The sequence below is a fragment of the Myotis daubentonii genome, chromosome 5, assembly GCF_963259705.1.
Source record: "Myotis daubentonii chromosome 5, mMyoDau2.1, whole genome shotgun sequence".
Taxonomy (NCBI): domain Eukaryota; kingdom Metazoa; phylum Chordata; class Mammalia; order Chiroptera; family Vespertilionidae; genus Myotis; species Myotis daubentonii.
In genome coordinates, this window is record NC_081844.1 from 89,986,842 (window position 1) to 90,011,413 (window position 24,572).

Genomic DNA, 24,572 nt, shown 5'->3' on the forward strand with positions numbered 1-24,572 from the left:
CCACAGCGGCAGGTCCTTTCCCATGGCGCCTGCAGACAACGACTCTGACGCAATGAGCAGCTCCTACGAGTCCTACGATGAGGAGGAGGAGGAAGGGAAGGGGCTGCAGCCCACGCACCAGTGGCCCTCCGAGGAGGCCTCCATGCACCTGGTGAGGGACTGCAGGATATGTGCCTTCCTGCTGCGGAAGAAGCGCTTTGGGCAGTGGGCCAAGCAGCTGACCGTCATCAAGGAGGACCAGCTCCTGGTGAGTGGGCACGGGCGTGTTCCTCTCGGCCTCTCGTGGACTTGTGCACGCGTGTGTATCTGTGCGTGTGCGGGCATGTCTGCCTCAGTTACCCTGGGCTTGCTTTGTGCACAGAGGCTCAAGGCCTGGTGCCTTGAAGATCGGTGCTCTGCCACTGGAGTAGAATTTAAAAACACACACACACACACACACAAAACAAAAACAAACAAACAAAAAAACTAGAAGACCTGACATAGACTTTACCAAGAGTTGGTTTTGCCAAAGACAAACTTTTTTTATCGCTTTAAAACAATGTTTTCATTATGCAAGTAAAGTGTTTATAAAGCTAGAGCAAAACAATGTGGAACATGATTTTTAAAAACACCATCTATAATCCCATTGACCAAGAGCCACTATTAAATTTTGGGGATTTTTATTTTATTTTAGAGTATGTTTATTAAAGCTGGGACCGTGAAACAAGGAAGGCCTAGGATAGAAGAAGCTGCTTTCGCTCTCCAGAAACGTTAGGGGAAGGAAGTGAGCCCAGGCGGGCTGCTGTCAGCTCACTGCGGAGTCAGAGAAAAGGGGGCCTTGGAGACAGGTTCAGGACAAGCTGCCCATTGCTCCCCTGGTTGCAAGTCTCATGGGGACCCTTAGAGTTTAGGAGAAAGAAAATTCACTGAAAAAGAAGATTCGAGTGGGCATGTCCCAAAGAGGGCAAGCCTGTTAAGTTGTGGGGTTTTTTTTATATATTTTTATTGATTTCAGAGAGGAAGAGAGAGGGAGAGAGGGATAGAAATATCAATGATGAGAGAGAATCATCGATCGGCTGCCTCCTGCACACCCTACACTGGGGATCAAGCTTAAACCCGGGCATGTGCCCTGACCGGGAATCAAACTGTGACCTCCTGGTTCACAGATCGATGCTCAACCACTGAGCCACACCAGCTGGGCCTAAGTTTCAATATACATATTTCCACCCTCATTTTCATACATTGTTTTTTTTCCAAAACTGAGCCCATGCAGCACTTGCTTAGTTTTTTTTAGTTTGCCATCTCTCGTCCCTATTATGTCATAAAAGAAAATGTGCCCTTAACTCCAAAGTATAAGATTGGACAGACATAACTTCAGAAAAAAAATAGCTTTCTACCCAAGTCTGTTGACAAACCTTGCCTAACATGCATTCATCTGAACATGACCTTTTCTCACCCTGGAGCAGTGAAAAGCTAATCCCAGTCCAGAATCAGTCCAGAGTCACAACTTACTCTTTCCTCCCCGCATGCCCTCTATTTGTCTTGACTTACTGCACTAGCTAGGCCTTCTAGCACAATGTGAAAAGAAGTGGTGAGAGGGTGTCCTTGTCTCAGTCCACATGTCAAAGGAAAAGTTTCAGCAATTCACCATCAAGGCTCTTTGCTGTGGGTTGTTTGTAGATGTTCCTTATTATCACATTAAGGAAGTTCCCTTCTATTCCTCGTATAGGAGTTGAGTTATAAAAAGGTGCAGAATTTGGTGAAACACTTTTTCTGCTTCTATTGAGATAAGTGGTGGATCTCCTTTTCCCTGTTAGTATGATGAATGATATGGTTGGCTTTTTAATGTTAACCACTCTTGCGTTCCTAGAATAAACCCTACTTGGTCTTGACCCAGTATGCTTTCTATACATGTCTGGATTCTCTTTGCTAATATTTTGCAACTGCTTTGAGAGAGATTAGCCTATAAATTTCCATTTTTGTAATGTCATTGCCAGGTTCTGCTATCAAGGTTATGCTGGCCTCATAATAAGAACTGGGAAGTGATCATCATTATTGATAAACTATTGACTTCCCAAACCCAACCCTCTATCTCTGCTAGAATTCCCTCCCCCACATTCCTACCATGTAGCCCATTAGTAGCAAGGAGCTAACTTCCTCCCCAGCCAGCCTGTTCCTTCTCTTTAGAGAAGTTCTTTAGACTAGAATGGTCTTCCTAGTATTGTGCTAAAATTTATCTCTTCCTAATAAGTAGTTGTGGCCCCGGGGCCCCTCGGTAGCCCTTGATATCTGAAGATTGCCCAAAGATACCCCCTCTCTTCTCGGGGGTGAACAGCCCCAGCCCTTGTCTTCACGTAGCACCCACAGTTGGGCTGGGTGGGGAGGGGAGATATCTGTGGGGTAGGTAGAGCTCCCCTTTGTGCAAGGGTGTCTCCCTCCTCTACCCTCCACTCCAGGAGACCCCGACCTCTTCTCTCTCTGTCCAGTGTTATAAAAGCTCGAAGGACCGGCAGCCACATCTGAGGCTGGCACTGGATGCCTGCAATGTCATCTACGTGCCCAAGGACAGCCGGCACAAGAGGCATGAGCTGCGCTTCTCCCAGGGGGCTACGGAGATCTTGGTGCTAGCACTGCAGAGCCGGGAGCAGGCCGAGGAGTGGCTGAAGGTACAGGGAGCTGTGCCCCCCTTCCACCTGCCCTCCCTGCCCTCCCCTCCTCCCTCTCTTTCCCAGGACCAGCTCTCAGTGGGGTGGGCCCCTGCCCCTGGAAGAGCAGGCTTTGCTCCAGGGAGGGGGCCGATGCCTGTGCATGCCTAGGGCTTCTGTGTGGAAATGGGCCTCGGGCATCTCCAGGAGACAGACCTCAGGAGGCCTGTGTTTCTTCTCATCATCTGAATCACCACCCTCACGTCCCTACTGAGGGCTTGTCCAGCCTGCGCTGATGCACCTCCTGGAATGGGGAGCTTAATATCTACGAAGGAAGCTGATTTGACCACTAGATAAGCTAATCCCTTTTTTCTTTTAAAAAAGGAAAACTCCATCCTTGTCTTAGGTGAAATGTGGATCCTTGAAACGTCCACTGTGGCCCAGCTTCTGCATCTTGCAGCTGCACAGAACCATTAGAGTTAGCATGTCCTGGGCCTACTGCGTGCCGTCTATTGTCCTAAGAGCTTTACACACATGACCGCATTTACTCTTTGCAATGGAACTATTATTGTTTCCATTTTACAGATGAGGAAACTGAAGCACAGACCACACAGCCAAGTGGTTGGGGCCAGGATTAGAAGCTAACAGGGAAATCTACACCAAAGGCCATAGGTAGGGCGGCATAGGGACGATGAGGGAGGCCTTGGGTGACACACAAACCTGAGTTAAGTCCCAGGCCTAAGTGGCTGTGTGACCTGCAAATGACTTCGCCTCTGTTTCCTCCTCTGATTAATGGTTCTTGTAAGAATTCTAGAGAGCATCTGACATAGTATCTGCCAGGCAGTGCGTGCTCAGTAATTATCAGTGATTACTGTGCCATGATGATGAAGGCAGCGCTCCCAGTCCCTTTTATGGGGCCCTCCAACCCTGCACCCTCCCTCCATTTCACTCTGACACCTTTTTCTCTCCAACTGTGATCTTCCTGCTGGAACAAAGAAACCAAACCCCTCCCTCCCCCTTCTCCCTTCCTTCCTGTGATAACCAGCTCTCCCACCCACCCCCTCCATGTTTAGTGTTTCTCTTTACTGCCTTTGTCTCAGGAAGGAAAGGAGGGGAGAACCTGACTGCTAGTGGAGCCTTTGCCCTCACGGGGCAGGTGGGGCAGAGAAAGAAGCCCTAGACTGGGAGTTCAGAGGCCTGTCTTAACATCCGGTTTGGGAGGCCATTGGCCCAGAGGTTAAGGGCAGGCAACCATGGCTCCGCCTCTTGGCGCCTCATCATCCTAATCAGTAACTTAGAGACCACAGTGGTCCCTGCCCCACAGGGCTGCTGAGGGGATACAATGGGCTATTCCATGCAGAGTCACCTGACTTTGTAAACCACAAATGGTGACCTGTGTTACATGATCTGGATGCTTATGCTGTGTGACCTTGGATGAGGAGGCAAATGCCTTGGCGTCTGGAGTGTCCATATCTTTGAAATAGAAGCAATAACCCTGGCTGCCCCCCAGGCTGTTGTAAATGTCCAACACAGTCAACAGAAGTGAGTCTCTCACCCTTGTGCAGGGCAGCCCAGTTCATGTGGCCCTTCACACCCGTCATCTCGCTGGTCCTCAGACAACGTAATGACGTTGTAACCCATGTTACAGATGGGGAAACTGGGGCCCAGACAAGTGGCTTTTTCAAGGCCACACACTCATTAGCAATGGAACAAGGTCTAGAAGCCAAGCCTCTTGGTTCCAGCCCCATACCTTTTCAACTCGAGGGACAGATACAGGAGAAAGCTTCTTTAAACCCTGATGTGCCCACACATGTGGCAGGAAGCCACATCAACCTGTCTCTTCTGTCCAGTGGTCCCAACCTCTCTGCTCAGTGGCCCTGGCCACACAGACCCCATTCTTCCTTTTGCTTCCACAGCATCCCTGCCCACCTGCTCACAGCTGTGTGTCCTCCCCACAGGTCATCCGAGAGGTGAGCAAGCCCATCACAGGGGCCGAGGGGGCAGACATGCCCAGATCCCCAGTCCTCCTGTGCAAACTGGACCTGGACAAGGTACAGCTGTCTCCACGAGTCTCCCCTGGGCCAGGCAGTGGGGGCTCAGCACAGGCTCTTCCCGGGGGGGCGCGGGGGGGGGGACACTTGGGCTGGTGGTGAAGCAGGTACCCACAGTGGTGTCACACAAGCCAGGAGTGCCCAGTACAGAGCTGGTCCCACAGTAAGCACTCGATAAATTTCTAACCAATGAGTGAATGCCTATATCCAGTGCAGCACAAGCCAGAGGATGGAGTGACTAACTCTGCCAGGACAGGAGTGGTTACGTTCGAATGGAGGAGCCATGACAAAATTGTATTTGTCTGTCAGAGTGTGCCCCATTGAGACGTGAGTGAAGCACTCACTTAGTAGTTGGTCGGACCATTGGAAAAAACGTGCTAGTGTCTATTCTCTGCCCAGTACTCTGGGTGATAAAGGGACTCAGCCCCAAATCCTAGGGGAAGGTTTAAGACCCACATACAAGGGTCTGACATGATGTAATACAGGCTAGCAGTTATAGAATGTGACTGTGGGGCCGGCATTGTTCTAAATGCTTTGCATGTATGACCCAATTTAATTTCTACTACAACTCTTCGATGAGTTACACTTTCAGATAGGGAGCCTGTACCCAGTAGGCACTTAATTGACCTGTCATGACTTTTTAAAATGCCAATTCATCTATTTTTCTCCATCCTCACTGTCATCTTGGTTCATCCTGTTACCCAGTCTCACCTTGCCCAGGATGACACTCTCTTACGTAGCTCTTCAGCTTCCAGTCTTGCTCCCTCTTATCACATCCCCCATGATGCCACTGGAGCCAACTTGCTAATCCGGTTGCATTGCCAGTACATTAGTCTCCCACTTAAATATCTTCCCAGATCTTTGTCACCTGGTCCAAACTCCTAGGACATATATCTCAATGTGTTATAATTAGTTGCCTTGCTCCTCAAATAGACGGTGAGAATCTCAAACATACAACTATTCTAAGTCATCATGGTCCACCCCCATACCTGGTATGGCATCAAGTACATAGTTGTTGCTGACCAATATTTGTTAGCTAATCCTCCTGAGCTGGAGTCTGGGGGAGACTGAACCAACAAGGGGCCCTCTGATGTGGGGCTGTCTGTGTCCTTCTCCAGAGGTTATCCCAAGAGAAGCAGACCTCAGACTCCGACAGCCTGGGCATGAGCGATAACTGTTCCACCCTTGGCCGCAGAGAGGCCTGCGAACATGGTAGGAGCCTGATGGGGGATCGTGTGGGGATGCCAGAGCCGGGAGGGGAGGGGGCTTGCCACACGCACGCAGTGCAGAGCAGGCCTGACCACTCTGGAGACCTGGGTGAGGTGACCTGGCCTGCCCACATCTGGAGCTGTGGGCGAGGCCTCTGGGAAGGCGAGGGGTGGGTAGACCAGGGTCATGGGTCTCCCTCCCCTCCCCTGACCCATCTCTGCAGCAACAGGCAAAGGGAAGAAGAGCAGCCTGGCAGAGCTGAAGGGTTCGATGAGCAGGGCTGCAGGCCGCAAGATCACCCGCATCATCAGCTTCTCCAAGAGGAAGGCGCTGGCCGATGACCTGCCGATGTCCTCCACCGAAGAGGCGGTTCCGTGCTGTGGTGGGTACTGGGCATACTAGGCATTCACTGGGGAATTCAGACCCAGCTGACCAGGCCCCTGGGGCCAAGCCAAGAGACCCTCCAGGCTTCATCCACCTTGCCCCCAGGACGGAGGAGAGAATCCTGCCACTGGATAGCTAACCCCCACCCCATCGGTTTTCATGTCCTCCCATCTCTACTCTCCCCTGAGGACCCGACACTCAGCAGAAGGAAAAGCCAACTGACTCCCATATTTCTGTGACCTTAATTCCAGTTATTACCTGTCTCTAGGTCTCAGACTATGACGAGAGGAGAGTATCTTATCTCCCAGCATATAACATACGAGGTGTATAAAAAATATTTAGGTACTTTTCATTATAAATGCATTCAATGTGAGTTAAAAGTGGTTTGAGAGGGAAAGCGTATTATTCTGCTCATTTACATGCAGTGTTCCATGTGCTGGAATTCAATAGAAAAATCATATATTTTATATATACAATAATGCTCTAACCCTGGAAGAATAGTATAAAGGCGCCTGGCTATACAGAAATATTTTGTAAGCAGAGGGATTTCTAAACCCATGGGTCACAGGACTGTACCGCCCTCATTTTATAATTCTTTATCTTGATTAGATGCTTTTACTCCCACATGCTGCCACCAGGGGTCAGCATGATCCATTATTTTAGGGAGAGGAAAGGCAAGAAAGAGAGTTGTGTCTCTTGTTCATTGTATATAGCAGTCCCTGCCCTTTTCGTCAAGCTTGGGGTGGTCCAAAGGCTGTGCGGAGAAGTGCAGATATGATTAGCAGTCCCCATTTCGCAGACAGGAAACTGAAACTCAGAAAGGGAAGAGGATGCCCAAGATCACAGGCCAGGAGAAAGCTGATTGGAAAGCCTTCTTCCAGCTAGAGTACAAGGGCTGTCCAGGCGCTGTGGCCCTGGGGCACCCTCCACCTTGGGTTTCCGCAAGGCTGGGCTGTCGGGAGGTCACACTGCGCTCTCCCCTCCCAGGCTACCTGAACGTGATGGTGAACCACGGCTGGAAGGAACGCTGGTGCCGCCTGAAGTGCAACACTCTGTATTTCCACAAGGACCGCGCAGACCTCCGGACCCACGTGAATGCCATTGCCCTCGGGGGCTGTGAGGTGGCCCCGGGCTTTGGGCCCAGACACCCATTTGCCTTCAGGATCCTGCGCAACCGGCAGGAGGTGGCCATCCTGGAGGTGAGAGAAGAGAGTCCAGAGGCCCCCGGTGGTGGGAGTAAAGGGAGCGATGGCCTGGGTGCTGGCTTTTTGTCTTGGGGCCTCTCTTCTTTGTGTCAACCTTTTGGCTATTTAGATTTTAAAATGTTAACCCTGGAGGAAGATGTTAACAACCACCCCCTCGCGTTACAGATAAGGAAACTGAGGCCAGGGCAGCCAAGTGCTTTGTCCAAGGCTCCACCGAGGGTCAGTGGCCTCTTGGTCTCATCCTAGAACTAAAACCAGCCCCTTGGTCTTGTTTTCTTTGCCCAGTGCCCACTGCCTCTCTCAGTTCTTAAGTTCAAGAAATATTACTTCGGTAGCTCACTTTTATTTTTGATAGTTTAAGATGGGTCTCTTATTCCTCTTAAATTATACACAGAGCTCTCTGGCAAAAAGCGTTCTTTCTTCATTCAAATGTAGCATGTACGGGCTACGTTGATTTTATAATAATGCTTTTTCAATGAAAACTAACATAAGTATGCATTTAGTTGACCAGCAATTTCTTGCCGATCTTCCTGTAAATAATTGGCGATTATGATACAAGAAATAATATAATTGGGTTATGTAAGAAATCGCTTCCTCTAGTGAAAAGTAAGTATTTTTTAAGAAGATTCAGGAAGACTCAAACGTTCTCATATCTAAATGGTCAGGAGAGCTCTGAGGATAATGAGCAGAGACCTGAACTGAGGGGGGGCGGGGGGCTATTTGGGTTCCTGGATGTGTTCTAACCTTGTTCTTCTTGGATCCCCAAGTTTTGGGTACATAACAGGTACTGTATAAATATGGGGTTGAGTGACGTGAGCAGCAGCCAAAGTGAACTCAGCTTTGCCTCCTCTCCTTCAGGCAAGCTGCTCAGAGGACATGGGCCGCTGGCTGGGGCTGCTGCTGGTGGAGATGGGCTCCAAAGTCACCCCCGAGGCCCTGCACTACGACTACGTGGACGTGGAGACCTTGACCAGCATCGTCAGCGCCGGGCGCAACTCCTTCCTGTAAGAGCCGGCACCCCACAGCCCACAGCCGCCCAGGACCTTTCCCGTCTCGGCTCCCTCTCAGAGGCTTGGAGTCCAGCCCTGGGCACTGGGCGGGAGGGCTGAGGAGGGCTCTGTTCCCTTGGGAAGTCAGAGTGGGTGCGTTCCTCTTCCAGCAGCAGGAGTGAGCGGGCTAGAGGAGGCGGCCCGGGGTCGGGGGAGCCTTGGATGGAGTGAGCAAAAGTGGAGACGTCCTTTTCTATAGTGACATGGGCTCTGCTCGCAGGCTGGAGCCTTAGGCTCTCACACCCTCAAGCCTCTGGGCAGGCACGGGGCTGCTACGTGGAGTTCGGTGCGAGAAGAGCTAGGCTCGCATCTCAGCTCTATCACAGTCATCAGCTCGGCTGGTTCCTTGCCGGTCTGGGCCCTCTGTTTTCTCGCTTATATAATGGAGGCGATGCATTACTTGTTTCCTGGGTTATGAGAAGCACGTGGGTCTCTGCCTAGAAAGCCCTGAACACAGCAATGGCCCAGTGCAGCCTGGGATGGTTGTATCACTATCCTTCCAGTACCCACTATGAGCTGCTGCCAGAATCAAATGAGAGAGGGGACGGGAAAGCACTGGAAGCTGCCGAGTGCCGTCACCATCAGACCTTGTATCTCCTAGATATGCGAGATCCTGCCAGGATCAGTGGCCTGAGCCCCGTGTCTACGACGATGTCCCTTACGAAAAGACGCAGGTACGATCCCTGGGGGCTGCCCGGCAACATGGCAAAGGCCACTTCTTAGCTCTCCCTCTCTCTTTCCCTCACTGCAGTCGTGCGCCGCTTAGTGTCAGGGATACATCCTGAGAAACGCGTCCTTAGGCAATTTCGACCTTGTGCGAACATCAGAGAGAGAACTTACCACAAACCTAGACGGTCCAGCTACACACTAGGCTACATGGTGTAGCCTACTATTCCCAGGCTACAAGTCTGTACAGCATGTTACTGTACAAAACAACATGAAATCAGTGAAGCACAAGAGAAAATGATGCAATCAAGAGACAGCAAACACAAGAGGTATGAGGCTGCTTGCTGCAGGTGTAACACGGTATACCATTTTACAGCACACTTTTTTATAAGTAGGAAGAGTACACCCTAAAAGAACATTTAAAAGTATAATAAATTTTTTTAAAGTATAGTAAATACATAAACAAGTGCCATAGTTATTTGTTGTCATCAAGTACTATGTACTGTACATAACTGTACATGCTATACTTTGTGTGTTTTTTTGGTTAATCCTCACCCAAGGATATTTTTCCATTGATCCTTTAGAGCAGCGGTTCTCAACCTGTGGGTCGCGACCCCTTTGGGGGTCGAACGACCCGTTCACAGGGGTTGCCTAAGACCATCAGAAAACACATATATAATTACATATTGTTTTTGTGATTAATCACTATGCTTTGATTATGTTCAATTTGTAACAATGAAATTGGGGGTCACCACAACATGAGGGGTTGCGGCATTAGGAAGGTTGAGAACCACTGCTTTAGAGAGAGTGGAAGAGAGAGGGAAAGATAGAGAGAAACATCGATGTGAAAGAAACGCATTGATTGGTTGCCTTCTGCATGTGCCCTGAGGAGGTGCCTACAACCAAGGTAGGTGCCCTTGCCTGAACTTGAACCCAGGACCCTTTGGTCCACAGGCCGACTGCTCTATCCACTGAGCCAAACCAGCTAGGGCTGTGCTATACTTTTACAAGACTGGCAGCACAGGAGGTTTCTTTATACCAGCATCACCACAGACACTGAGCAATGCATTACAATGTTAGGACGGCTATGATGTCACTGGGCAACAGTAATTTTTCAGCTCCATTATCATCTTATGGGACCACCATTGTATATGCTTCGTCAGAAACATCATCACGCAGCACATGATGGTACTCCTTTTCTCCTTTGCCTCAGAGAGATTTTTTTCATTTAACCAGCAGCTGGAAGGGGCGGGATGAGGTGCAGGATGAGGAATCCCTGGAAAGGAGGCTGGGTGGTACAGTGAAAAGCTCCCGGATCAAGACGAGGAAGGGCTCTGGACACTGGAAAGCACGATTCCAGTTTGAGCCAGGTGTTGGGCTCTCCGCCCTTTAACACTCTGTGAGCTAAGGCTGCTGATTCAGTGGTGTCTGGAGGCAGAGGCAATAACTGGGTGGCCACACCTGTAGGCCTTCACCTGGTGGCATCCACAGTCTGGGTTCCAGCTCCCAGGACCAAGTCTCCTGTCTCGCTCACGAAACCGAGGAGATATCAGCTCACTAATTACAGTGAGGCCTCTGTGGCCATCACCAACCCAGACTGCTCCTGCTGTGGAGCAGCCTCCATCGAGAGCCAGAAACCTACATTCCGTCAGATGCTGGTGATGGGTCAGGCCCCACAGCGAGGGGAGAGGGGGAACCAAGCTGCCAAGGAAAGCAGACGCATCGGGACCCCTCCTTGGGCAGTGCTAGGTCACGCTCTGAGGTCACGCCTCTAGGACTCCCTCTGCAGGGTCTTTCTGACGCAGATGAAGCAATGGGTGCAGCTTGAGATCTCTCTCAGTTGCAGAGTTTAGGAGCAAGAGCTGAATACTGAAAGGGGCAAACTCTGGACTCAGGGCTCAGTCTGAGTTACCTTGGGCTTCGCTTCTGGGCTTCACACGGATAAGATGAAACCTAGCTGTCTGGACGACTGCAAGAGCTAACTGAAATATTTTAAGGAAAGAACTTAGCACAGGACCTGGACAGGAAGTTCTTACCCAGAAAAGTAAACCGCACTGTGGTTACTGAAATCGCTGTTATATTACACTAGAGGCCCAATGCATGAAATTCGTGCAAGAGTAGGCCTTCGCAGCCGCGGCTCACTCGATCCCACAGCTGCAGCCCCGGCTTCATCCCAGAAGGACATCCAGAAGGACGTCCGGTCTAATTAGCATATTACGCTTTTATTATTATAGATTATCATCATATTCCACTCGTGGTTCCTGAGCTTTGACAGATTCTGAGTGTTCTTAATACTCTTCATGCACAAATGTATAGTCAATCTATGTAACTTCTATCATTGGTGGATGTCATCCATGACTTTTTTTTTTAACAATTCAGAAAACCTTAACGATACTTTGAAATAAGAAGAGGACAAAATATCTATGATAAATCAAATATGTCACAAATATCTATGATAAATCAAAAATATCTGTGATAAACCAAATAAATCTTTTCAGACTTAGTTTTCCTCTCTGCACATATTCCAATTTAGGGCTATCTCCTGCTGCCCCCACCCCACAGAATGGTAGGAGGATCCAACCATATACTGCGAGTGAAGGTGGTTTATAAACTGTTGAGTGCCGCACAAGTTTAAAAATGTAAAGCCAAGGTCTCAGAGTTCCCATGGCACTCACCCACCGAGCACGGACCAGAATACACCCATCTTGACGACTCTGGGCCTACCTGCACTTCATCTTCTTCCTCCATCTCCCTCCCAGGATGAGGAGCCTGAACGTCCCCCTGGTGCCCACGTGAAACGCCACGCCTCCTCCTGCAGTGAGAAGTCCCATCGAGTGGATCCGCAGGTCAAAGTCAAGCGCCATGCCTCCAGTGAGTTCTGTGGGGGAGGGGAAAGGGGGAGGAGCAGCCCATGAGTGGAGGGAGTCTCAAAATCATTTTCCTCCAGGGATCAGGCAGGTAAATAAGTGAGTGAATTGAGGTGTAAGAAAATACTCTACCATAAGAAAAACCACATCGTAAGTACAGTGATGAAGGGCAGCTTGCATGTGGCCTCAGAGGAGAAACAACAAGGAGTCGGGTCGGAGAGACTGTAGGAAACTGGAGTGCGCAGGAGTGGCCGCTAAGCTCCAGCCAATAGCCCCCACACAGCGGTGCCAATTATTCAAGAGAGACCAGAAATCTAGACTTTATATGAAATCTATATACGCATAAACAAAGTACTAAAAAGAGAGGAGAGAAAGTGTGTATATACACACACACACACACATTAAAAGAAATAATGGCTGAAAACTTGCCAAGTTTATTGAAAAACATTACTGATATATCCAGGGTACCAGTGAAGTCCAAGTCAAATAAAAGCAAAGAGATCCACAAAGGACACATCATGGTCAGAATGCTAAAGCCAAAAGGAGAAAACCTTGAAAGTAGAAGAGAAATCTATTTGTCACTTACAAAGGATCCCCAATAAGATTAGCAGCTGACGTATCAGAAACAACAGAGGCTTTCCTCTTTAAAAAAAAAAAAAAATATATATATATATATATATTATTGATTTTTTACGGAGAGAAAGGGAGAGGGATAGAGAGTTAGAAACATCGATGAGAGAGAAACATTGGTCAGCTGCCTCCTGCACACCTCCTACTGGGGATATGCCCGCAACCAAGGTACATGCCCTTGACTGGAATTGAACCTGGGACCCTTCAGTCCACAGGCCGACGCTCTACCCACTGAGCCAAACCGGTCAGGGCTGAGGCTTTCCTCTTAAGATCACCTGCGCCCAGCTGGGTGTGGCTCAGTGGTTGAGCATCGACCCAGGAACCAGGAGGTCACTGGGTTCAATTCTTGGTCAGGGCACATGCCTGGGTTGCAGACTCAGTCCCCAGTAGGGGCATGCAGAAGGCAGTCAATCAATGATCCTCTCTCATCATTGATGTTTCTATCTCTCGCTCCCTCTCCCTCTCTGAAATCAATAAAAATATATTTAATTTTTTTAAAAAAATCACCTGGAATACTATTCAGCAATAAAAAGGAAAGAAGCACTGATACACACTACATTAGTGCATTAGTTATACTAGTAACTTGGACGTTAAACATTCCTTATTTTCCCCTCCTCTATGGAAACCCGGATTTTTCTGGAAGATACTTGGGCAGTTCTGAGGCAAATACTTTATCACCACTACTAGGAGGCCCACAGAATTATAGCTCCTTGCAACAATCTAGTTTGCTTCTTCACCACCATTTGAGTGACTCAAGGATTACAGAGTTGGGCGTGAGATAAGCTATTCTCCCTGGAGTCAACATAGTAAGGCAGACTAGGGCAGGACTCCCAAGAGTGAGTCCACTCACTGGTTCAGACCCTAAGGAAGATTTCCCTCTTCTGCAATTGAAATGATAAAAATAAGCACAGTGTGGGACGTTTTCCATAAATCTAAATCTATTCCATGTCAATGACTACTTTATTCTGCATTTGTGTTCCCCCAACTCTGGGGGTGTTACAATATTATTTATTTCATAAAATGTTTGGAATAATTAGATGGTAGTTGGGATTTTTAAGGGCCTTTTCTGTTATGTCAACAACCCTTTGTTGGTCTACCCATTTTCTTGATTTTACCAGTCTATAAAATTCAAACGTCTGGGAGCCAGCTCCCCTGATATGCCATTGTCTATCTGGAAAGTTGGAGGGAGTAGGGGTCCCCTTCTCTGCCCTCCATGCTTTATTTATGATCTGGTTTGACTTGCAGGGTAGTTGTGGCAGGAACTGATTTTTTTGCATGAGTCATTGGGCAATCACTGCAATCTCTACAAGAACTGGACAGACAAGACCCACACAATTATCAGTAAATCATGGGAATCACTCCACACCCCATCAACTTACAAAGGACCTTGTGTGGCTGACTGTAGCAACAACATACTAGTAGATAAAATTTCCCTGAGAGGTTTGACTATGGCCTTGCCCCAGCTAGAGCAGTATTACCTGGCATGGACCCTGGAGTTAGATGTACATGGGTTCAAACCTAGGTTCTGCCATCATTAACAGTAAGATCTAACCTCTCTGTGCCTGTTTCCTCAACAATGAAATAGAGCTAATAATAGTCAGTTGGGGGGGTTTTGTTTGTTTGTTTGTTTTTTAAATATATTTTATTGATTTTTCACAGAGGAAGGGAGAGGGATAGAGAGTTAGAAACATCGATAAGAGAGGAACATCGACCAGCTGCCTCCTGCATACCTCCTAGTGGGGATGTGCCCGCAACCAAGGTACATGCCCTTGACCAGAATCGAACCTGGGACCTTTCAGTCCGCAGGCTGACGCTCCATCCACTGAGCCAAACCGGTTAGGGCAATAGTCAGCTTTTATGAGAAGGAAATGGAAATGCATGTAAGTGGCCCAGTACTAAGTAAATACTCAATAAATTTTGGCTATATTTATTTGTTTTTATATTTTTTAATTTATTTCAGAGAGGAAGGGAGAGGGAGAGAGAGATAGAAACATCAATGATGAAAGAATCATTGATTGGCTGCCTTCTGCACGCCCCCTATTGGGGATCTAGCCCGCAAACTCAGCATGTGCCCTGACAGGGAATGAAACTGTGATCTCCCAGTTCATAGGTCAACACTCAACCACTGAGCCATGCAACCGAGCTATTTGTTGTTTTTGTCCATCATCATAGTGTAGAGCCCTAGTAGACTACTAGATCCCTCTCTACCCCCACCCATTTCCTAGTAATAAAATGGGCAATGCCTGACTTTAGCCCAAGATCTTGATTCTCTATGGATCAGAGTTATATCTACCAGCCTCCTTGTCTTACACATACCTGAGAGTTGACTATAAAATATGCCCTTTTAAAACCAAAGTGTGTTATACATCACAAAATTTGTTTTACATTATTATTATTATTATTATTATTATTATTATTATTTAACCTTTACTAAGCACTTATTATTTGACAGGTACTACACTAAGTACTTTTCATGAATTATCTCATTTTAAACCTACCACAATGCTAAGAGATAAATTTGATCAATATCCACATTTACAAATGAGGAAACTATAGCTGAGAGAAAGACACAAAAACATCACTATTCTCTTTTGCCTGATGTCACACAATCAATAAAGGGCAAAAGAGAACGCAAACCTTTGTCTGGTTCCAAAGCCCTTACTCCTCGCCCCTGAGCTCTACTACCTCCCTTTTGCTCCTTGCTTCCTTAGAGCAGCCACGTTAATTATACCGAGGGTTATCGCTCTAAATGTCCCCATTTTTATAGATGGAGAAGTGGAGGCTGAAAGAGACGCTAACACCACCCAAATGCCCTCTCAGAGGTCAGAACTGAGGCCCTTTTCCTGCCTCCTAACTCTGCAGGTGCCAATCAATACAAGTACGGTAAGAACCGAGCTGAGGAGGATGCCCGGAGGTACCTGGTAGAAAAAGAGAAGCTGGAGAAAGAAAAAGAGACAATCCGGACAGAGCTGATGGCACTGCGGCAAGAAAAGAGGGCGCTAAAGGATGCCATTCGGAACGATCCAGGTACCTACATGGTGTGGTCCTGAGCGCTCTTGGAGGGCTTGGCCTTTCCCTAGAACAGATCACCTGGTTTCTTACCCAAGACAGGTGAGCTTCTCCCTCCTTCCTCCTTTTCATCATCATCATCACTACCACCACTACCGCCGCCGCCACCACCACCGCCGTCGTCACCACCACCACCATCATCATCATCCTCCTGACTAATGGAAGGCCACCTATTTGATAACTGCTTTAGGGGTAAAGGGATAAAAAAGCATCACAAAAATGTGTACACTTAATGTAAGATGCAGTCTGATTTTAGAAACGTTAAAATGTGACAAACAGCGTGTCCCTTAGAATTAGAGAAATAAAAGATCATTTTGAACCTCACATTAACTCATTCATTCACAGAGGGGTGCTGAGCATGGCTATTTGAGCATAGGTCCAGGTGCTGGGGATGATGGACAGCACCTAGTACATAGCGAGCATGCAATATGTATTTACTGGATGAACAACTGAATGAATGAAAAGAACCCACCATTACTAGAAAACCCTCCAGTGCAGCCTCCCTCAGGGCAAACATGGACTAATTTTTAAACATAGTAAGGCCCAACATAGATAGCTCTTCGTACCAAGAAGGCTCTAATATAGATATGTTGGGTTAAACTGAATAAGCAGCAAAATCCTAGTAGGAACCCCTGGTTAATGTAAAGCTCTATGACTCTTGGTTACAAGGAACAGAAACCAAAGTTAAACTGGCGTAGTAATGAAAAAAAGAAAAATGCACTTGGAAAACTGAACAATCAGGTATATCAAGGTCAAAGGACTTAAATGATGTCACCAGGAAGTACATTTCTCCAACTCTTGCTTTGGCCTTCCTCTACATTGGTTTCATTCTCTCCAGCCCTCACCTAATCCTCTCAGCCACCCCAGCAGAGAAAACTTCTCTTCCTAGTGGCCCCCACAAACACTTCACTCTGACCAACTTTGATCCCTAAGCCAATCACTGTGACCCTGATTGAGATAGGATTATGGGCCAGGATTAAGTTATGTGCCAACCCCTTGAACTAGGATTGAGTAACACCCATCCAAACTATCCTATATAATAAAACCTTAATATGAAAATAGACCGAACGGTGGAACAACGGGTCTGTATGACGTGTACTGACCACCAGGGGGCAGATGCTCAACGCAGGAGCTGCCCCCGATGGTCAGTGTGCTCCCATAGGGGGAGCGCCACTCAGCCAGAAGCCGGGCTCATGGCCTCTCACGCCACCTCCGCTACAGGCAGGCAGTAAGGAGCGAGGGGTCCTGGAGTGCGAGAGCCCCAGACTGTGAGAGGGATGTCTGACTGCCAGCTTCGGCTCAGTCCCGGCAGGCGAACATCCCCCGAGGTGTCCCGGACTGTGAGAGGGCATAGGCCAGGCTGAGGGACCCCCCAAGTGCACGAATTTTGTGCACTGGGCCTCTAGTAAATAATAATGGAGGAAATGTGGTTTCCCAGGGGGAAAAGCCGGGTTCTGTATCTAGAAGATGGGGAAATGGGTATTAGGAAGGTAAAAATCACACTACCCCAGGCCCCAAGTCCACCTCTTAACCAGGACTGAGGATAGGAAAGGTCTCTGGAGGGGCAGACTTGGGCCTGAGGCCCTGCCAAACTGCTTGATGCTTCAGGCCAGGCTCAGCTGTTTCTCATCAATGTCTTTGGAAACAGGAGCAAAGTTAAAGGTTCTTCAGGAGGCCGTGGCCACACTGGAAGCTCAGTGTCGGGCGAAGGAAGAGCACCGGATCGACCTGGAACTGAAGCTGGTGGCTGTGAAGGAGCGCTTACAGAGGTCTCTGGCAGGGGGCCCAGCCCTGGGACTCTCCATAGGCAGCAAGAACAAGAGTGCGGTGAGTCCACTCCCTACTACACCAGGGGTAGCTGCTCCTAATGCCCTCACATGCTACAGATCTTGCTCATCCTTTGGGGCTAGGAGTTATGCTCACTTACAGATAACAAAGGAGGCCCTAAGGGACCAGCCATTGGTGGCACAGCTAGGAAGGGAACTCTCGCAGCAAGTTCTCTGGCCTGTGTTCTCTCCACTGACGCACTGCCATTTATTTGACTTTGTATCCTGAATGCAGTCTTAGAAGTGGCCTTAAGGTTACTGATAATAACTACCATACGTTGAATAGGAATAACAAACTTGTTTTAACCAATTACCACACCATCTTAACCTGTATTATCTCACGTAGTCTTCACAGCAGTCCTATGAGATAGTACTATGCGTATTCACCCCATTTGACAGACAAGGAAACTGGGATTTTTATTAAGAATTGAACTGTATGGCCCAGCTGGCGTGGCTCAGTGATTGGGCATCGACCTATGAACCAGGTCACAGTTCCATTCCAGGTCAGGCGCATGCTTGGGTTACAGGCTCAAGCCCCAGTAGGGGCATGCAGGAGGCAGCCAATCAATGATTCTCTCTCATCATTGATGTTTCTATCTCTCCCTTCCAATCTGAAGTCAATTTTAAAAAAATATTAAAAATAAAATAAAAAGAATTGAACTGTATTTTTTTTATCATAATAGCCTTACCCCTTTACATAGTCTGAAAAATAGTAGGAGTGCAATAAATGTTTCAAATGAATAAATGTTCTACTTGCTTTCAGACAAGGAAATTAAGACTCAGAGAAATGAAGTAATTTGTCTGATAAGTGCAAGTTATCATTGAGAACTTTCATCTTATTATTGTCCAAGATAACAGCTGCCTGGTCAGACCACACCCTATGACTAGGAAGTTAGGGCTGTTTCTCCCACCCTACTTTTCCTCTCCATGGGGCATTTCCAACCTTACTTAAAAATTAAGAGCTTAGGAGGATTTCCAGAAGATGACGGCAGAGGTAGACGCCTGTACTCACCGCCTCCACAACCACATCAAAATTGCAACTAAAATACTGGACCACCATCATCCAGAATTGCTGGAAAGCTGGCTGAATGGAAGCCCTACAACTAGAGAAGAAGAAAGCACACTGAGACTCGTAAGAGGTGCAGAGGCACGGAACGGGCTGGTCGGGCACCTGCGTGTGCTGCTTTTTTAATCAGGAGGGAGATCACCTCGGTGGAGTCTTCCCAGAGGAGCAGGGGTCCCAACCGCACACCAGAACCCTAGCCCAGGGTCCCAGAGCTGGGAAAAGAAGTCCCTACAGGCAGTAAGAAATACAGGCTGTAAAAACCAGTGCAGACTGGGGCTCAGTAACACAGAGGCTGCTGGAGACCCAGCTATTCCTCTTGAAAGGCCAGCACCAGGAAATGAACTTACAAGGTCCTGCTTCCTCTGAGCTCCAGTACCAGGGCGAGGCTCTGGGGAACACAGACACATATGAGGAGGAAGTGGATTGTCTGGCATCATGGCAGGAACTCAGGGACGGCTTTCCCCCAGATGGAGGTGCTCGCAGAGGATCACTGTTCCTATGCTGGGACCTCCCCAGTAGATTCCAGGGCTGACTGGCGCCATGTCTGTTTGCTCCGCCCTGGTGATTCCCTAAGACCCCGCCTCATCCAATTTACAATCCCACCCAATCTGTGTGCAGCAGGTTTTGCATATGAGTTGCCTGTTCTTGTTCAGGCTAAATTCTCTCAAACAAGCTAGAGCTGGGTTAGGTAGCACCAAACCTATCAATAAAAGGCCCAAGACCCAGCAACAGCACCAGCCTGACCTGCTTCACAGCTGGGCCTTGTCTGGGCACTTCCAAACCCAATACAAAGAGGAAGAATGTGCAGATCTCTCTGTACCTCCTGCTGGGTGGCCCCAGGCAGTGGCTGACTTTGCACCTCCCTAGAGACTCCAAAGCCAGTGCACCCAGTGGTCACTGTCAGACCATACCATATTACAACTCTACACATCCATAAGCAACACACTCAAGGGGCAGACTCAGTGAGCACCAAAGCCCCACTGAAGCAAGTCCTGCTCCATAGAGTTGTCTCCTGCACAGCAACTCTCTCACTGTGGTTGCAGCTGGTCCTCACAGCCAATTGGCCTGGAGATCAGTTCCTCCCAGTGATACTAAGAGCAATCAAGTCTCAACTACAAGACTGTGCTCACAGCCCACAAAGAGGTGCACCTGGAGCTCCCAGCTCAGGTGACTGGGGAGGCTGAGCCACTGGGCCCTATAGAACACCTACTACACAAGGCCACTCTACCAACTCAAGAAGACATAGTAGCTCTACCCAATACATAGAAAGTGAAGCAGCCAAAATGCAGAGACAAAGAAACATGTCACAAATGAAAGAAAGGGAAGAAAGCAAAGTACTGCAGTTTGAGTTCAAAACCACAGTCGTAAGGTTACTCAAGAATCTTCTAGAAACCTCCAAAAGAAAATGGAAAAGGACCAGTCAGAAATAAACCATACATTGACTGAAATAAAGGATAATATACAACCAAGATTACTCTACCCAGCAAAACTATCATTTAGAATTGAAGATCACATAAAGAACTTCACAAACAAGAAAAAGCTAAAGGAGTTCATCACAACCAAACCAGTATTATATGAAATGTGGAAGGGTATTCTTTAAAAAGAAAAGAAAAGGAGGAGGGGGAGGGGGAGGGGGAGGGGGAGGGGGAGGGGGAGGGGGAGGAGAAGAACAAAAATATAAACAACAAAATGGCAACAAATGCATACCTATCAACAATTGAATCTAAAAATCAAAATAAATGAGTAAGAAATCTAATGGACACAATAAACCGGTGAATAAAATAGAATCAGAGGCATGGAAATGGAACAGACTGATGATTCTCGGAGGGAAGGAGGGTGAGGGGTGGGAAGAGATTAAACAAAGATCTTATATGCATATATGCATTACCTATGGACACAGACAATAGGGTGACGAAGGCCTGGGGTGGGGCAGGGACCGGGTGGAGGGGGGCAATGGAGGGGGAAAAAGAGGGACATCTGTAATCATCTCAACAATAAAGATTTTTAAAAATTAAGAGCTTAAAGGCCAGGGACACAGTCACAGAGGGCTGGTGGACAGATAAGAAGTGGTTAACTCATCCCAGCTGCTTCCTCCCACCAGTAGGCCCTGATGTTCACATTCCAAAAAGATTTTCCCTCCACTTTTGACTCTTTCTATGACCTTTAGAGATAGTTTTCTCTAAATTCCCTGCAAGCTAAGCTGTTAATATGTCCCATGTAAGGAACTACATCCAGTAAGGTACTAAGCAATCACCTGAAAAATTTCAGGGTACTGTAGAAAATTAGAAGGAATACAGGAGAGAAAGAGAAAGGAAGAACAGTAGGGTAGGAAACCTAGCTCTCCCACTCCCCAGATATGTGACCTTGAGCAGTGGCTTGACCTTCCTACTTTTCTTATCTTTACAATAAGATGACTAATAGTACCTACTTCATAGGCTTGAAAAGGCTCAATAAACTAATCCGCACAATGCCTAGTATATAGTGAGGGTTCAGTCATTTCAGCTGTCATTAGCTTATTCCAAGGCCTTTGAGTGCCTTCCTCCCTCATCCTGTTTGATGCTAGTATATGTGTATAGTGCCTTTTATATGCATCCTTTGGAGGGCAGGCTGGGTGAGGTAGACAGCACTAGACTTCACCTATGTAATTATTTCTTGTCATCAACAGGAAACTGCAAATAAACCCCAGAACAATCCTCCAGAGCAACCTCTCCCTGTCAACTGTGTTTCTGAGCTGAGGAAGAGGAGCCCATCCATCGTAACCTCCAACCAAGGACGGGTGCTGCAGAAAGCCAAGGTACAGCCCTAGATGGTTTTCCTCAGTGATAAGAGCGTCGTCGTGGGTTTGATTCTGGTCAAGGGCACATACTGGTACTTCAGTTGCAGGCTCGATCCCCAGCCCCAGTCAGGGTACATGCAAAAGGCAACCAATCGATGTGCAATGAAATGTGTTTATCCTACAAGTCACACTAGACTAGTCAACAAACTGATCTGTCTTGTCTTTCTGTACTTCAGGAATGGGAAATGAAGAAGACCTAGGAAGAGAATGAGAATTTTATCCAAAGGAAATATCAGCTTGTCCATCTAAGGCGGAAATGCTTTTTTCACAAGGAGCTACCAGAAGACTGAAAGTAGCCCCCACTCTCTGGGGCACCCAAAAGACCAGCCTTTATTGTCTGCATGATCAAAAGGGGTATAGGGAGGGAAGAAGTAGAAGGGAAGAGGGAAACGAAGGGCATCCCTATATAACTTTACAGAGGGTGGGAAATGGGGGTGGAGGGAGACAGACATCTGCCCAGTTGTAAAGGTTTTGTTAAATGTCTTTGCCTTCCCTTCTGAAGAAATGAAAGCACGTGTGAATAAGCCATTCCATCCCACTCTCAGCATCCCATTCCCAGTCCCTAGGGCAAAGGAAGGCAGTGCTCAAGTATCAGTGATGCAATAGAGAGAGGTGACTTGATCATCCAATCACATTTGTGTTGGGCATTATTGACAGCCTTTGGGCAAGGTAAATAGGCTGAAAAATCAATAAAACTATCCCTGCCTGCATAAAGGTGCACAAAAGCTATAGAGAACACGCAAATTCTACAATCATTCCTCATCTGCTTTAGGCAGATGCAGTGACCAGAACTCCAGATTTGAGTTGTTTCAAATCAGAGATCTAAGTAAGCAGCAGGCAAGGAGAGGTTCAGTTGCTGACCTATGCTAAGCTCTGAGTAAATGCTCAGTGACAGGAGCATGGATTGCCAATGTCCACAAGAAGTTTTGAGCTTTGTAGGGTGGGGTCATTTGCTGTCAATCAAGTCCTTTCCCTATTTTATATGACGCTCTGGCTCCAGGAGTTATGGTTAGAAATGCAGGAGACACTCTTAACATGTTTACCCTCATCTTGCACTCAAGAGGCCCACCTGTCTGCTCTTCCGTATCTGCCATCAAGTAAAACTGTCAGGGAGAACCAAGAGGACAGTGGCCCATTTCTGCCACATGAGTGCCTTTTACAAGCACTTGATATTTTTATAGAGGAGCAGGGACCTCAAGTCCTGGGCAGTCTCCTTGCTGTGCCACTAACGACTTTCTCAACACTGTGGGCATTTTATAAGTTTAACTACATTTCCCTCCAATAAAGATAAAACCATTGAGCTGTAGGAGCTCAGAGGTTAGCTCAAGGGGAGAGAAGGGAAATCCCATAATAACCTCTGGACACTCTGCTAGAGGCTTCACATACTTGACCCTGCCTAAGGCTTTACGTACTCGAGGCCTCATCCAAACGTTTCCACCCTCTGAGGTAGCTGGAGACCAGAGCAAGAAAAATAACCTGGCCCAAAGCACCCAGCTGGCCAGTGATGGAGCCTAAGTTTTAGGGCCTATAGAGCTTGTCTGTATCCAGACAGGGCTGGGTTTGAGCCCTGCCTCTGCTACTTACCAGCTGTGACTTTGGGAAAGTCACTTGACCTCTCTCATTCTTGTTTTCCTTGCCTATCAAAACCAGGTTAACAATAGTACGTCCCTCCCAAGACTGTTGGGGGAATTAAGTGAGATAATACATGGGAAGCATCTTACACAGTGTCCAAGTAATAGTAAACATCTAGTCAATAGTGGTTCTTATTATTGACTTTTACATGCTAACTACAACCACCAAAAGCTATAAGGCAACAATCTGTAACTGAGTTTTCATCCAGATTCCACCTGAGTATCTTCAATAGCAGGCACTCACATACTCTGGATTGTCAATATGCTTTTTAAAATGTGAATCTGAAATGTCACCTGACAACCCAATTGTGTCATTGTTTCCCATGTAGTTATTTTGAGACTACGTGTCTTTTTCCACCAATAAATCTTAAGACTGAGAGGTGGACCCTAAAAAATTAATAATTAACATTTTGAAAAGAATTTTTATTTATTTATTTAAATATATTTTTATTGATTTCAGAGAGGGAGAGGGTGAGATAGAAACATCAATGATGGGAGAGAATCATTGATTGGCTGCCTCCTGCACGCCCCCTAGTGGGGATAGAAACCTGGGCAGGGAATTGAACTGGTGAGCTCTTGGTTCCTGGGCCAATGCTCAACCACAGAGCCACACCCAGCTGGGCTAATTAATATTTATTGAACATTACCATGCATCAGGTACTGTGTTAGCCAGAGCCAACTTCACAGGCATGCAACCTGTGCGGTCAGGCTTAGCAGGGTTCTGTGCTCGGTTGGTTGCTCTGCTGTTGCCCTCTTAATAAGTTTAGAACAAGAGGTTCCACATATTTTGTCCTTTAAATCAGCGTCACCCACTGGTGGTCCGTGAGGTCCGAAAGGTTGGCGATCACTGCTTTAAATTATGTAGGCAGTCCTGGTGCTAATTAATCACTTTTCTAACTTATCCCTTTAGTCTTCACTAAAAGCCCGTGACATAGATACTGTTATCCAAGTTTTCACAGTTCAGGAAATGGAAACCAGAAAGGTTAGATAATTGGCCAAAGCCCACAGTTAGGAAGTAGTGGAGGTAGCACGTGAATGCAAGATCTGACCCTAGAGGCCTTCTCAGTTCCAAACGGAGAAAGGCTCCATTTCATTCATTTCTCCCCCTCCCCTTGCATTGCAGCATTCAGAAGCACAGTCGCATTTAATAAATAGATGAATGAATGTATGCAGCACATTTGGCCTAAGTTGAACAACTAAGAGAAGTGTAAAGAAAATGGCTAGCCCTAGCCGGGTTGGCTCAGTGAATAGAGTGTCGGCCTGCAGACTGAAGGGTCCCGGGTTTGATTCCCTGCAAGGGCATGTGCCCGGATTTCGGGCTCAATCCCCAGTAGGAGACATGCAGAAGGCAGCCTATCAATGATTCTCTCATCATTAATGTTTCTATCTATCTCTCCCTCTCCCTTCCTCTCTGAAATCAATAAAAATACATTTTTTTTAAAAAGAAAATGGCTAAATC

At 47.4% G+C, this 24,572-nt stretch overlaps 1 protein-coding gene across 3 annotated transcripts in view; it reads left to right on the forward strand.

Moving 5' to 3' along the window:
* The window catches only part of AFAP1L1 (actin filament associated protein 1 like 1), a 58,198-nt gene extending 35,410 nt beyond the window's left edge, over positions 1–22,788 (forward strand). The window contains exons 7-19 of one of the 3 annotated variants that reach the window (XM_059698858.1): positions 36–247; positions 2,466–2,645; positions 4,583–4,675; positions 5,794–5,887; positions 6,114–6,266; positions 7,256–7,467; positions 8,332–8,477; positions 9,124–9,196; positions 11,948–12,059; positions 15,548–15,712; positions 17,403–17,581; positions 21,312–21,440; positions 21,659–22,788. In XM_059698858.1, coding sequence (XP_059554841.1) covers positions 36–247; positions 2,466–2,645; positions 4,583–4,675; positions 5,794–5,887; positions 6,114–6,266; positions 7,256–7,467; positions 8,332–8,477; positions 9,124–9,196; positions 11,948–12,059; positions 15,548–15,712; positions 17,403–17,581; positions 21,312–21,440; positions 21,659–21,682 — 1,772 coding nt within the window. In that variant the 3' untranslated portion in view covers positions 21,683–22,788. Of the gene's footprint in view, positions 1–35; positions 248–2,465; positions 2,646–4,582; positions 4,676–5,793; positions 5,888–6,107; positions 6,267–7,255; positions 7,468–8,331; positions 8,478–9,123; positions 9,197–11,947; positions 12,060–15,452; positions 15,713–17,402; positions 17,582–21,311; positions 21,441–21,658 lie in introns of those variants that run through there. The other 2 variants (XM_059698857.1, XR_009453096.1) reach the window with 2 other exon arrangements.
* Positions 22,789–24,572: the final 1,784 nt, after the last annotated feature.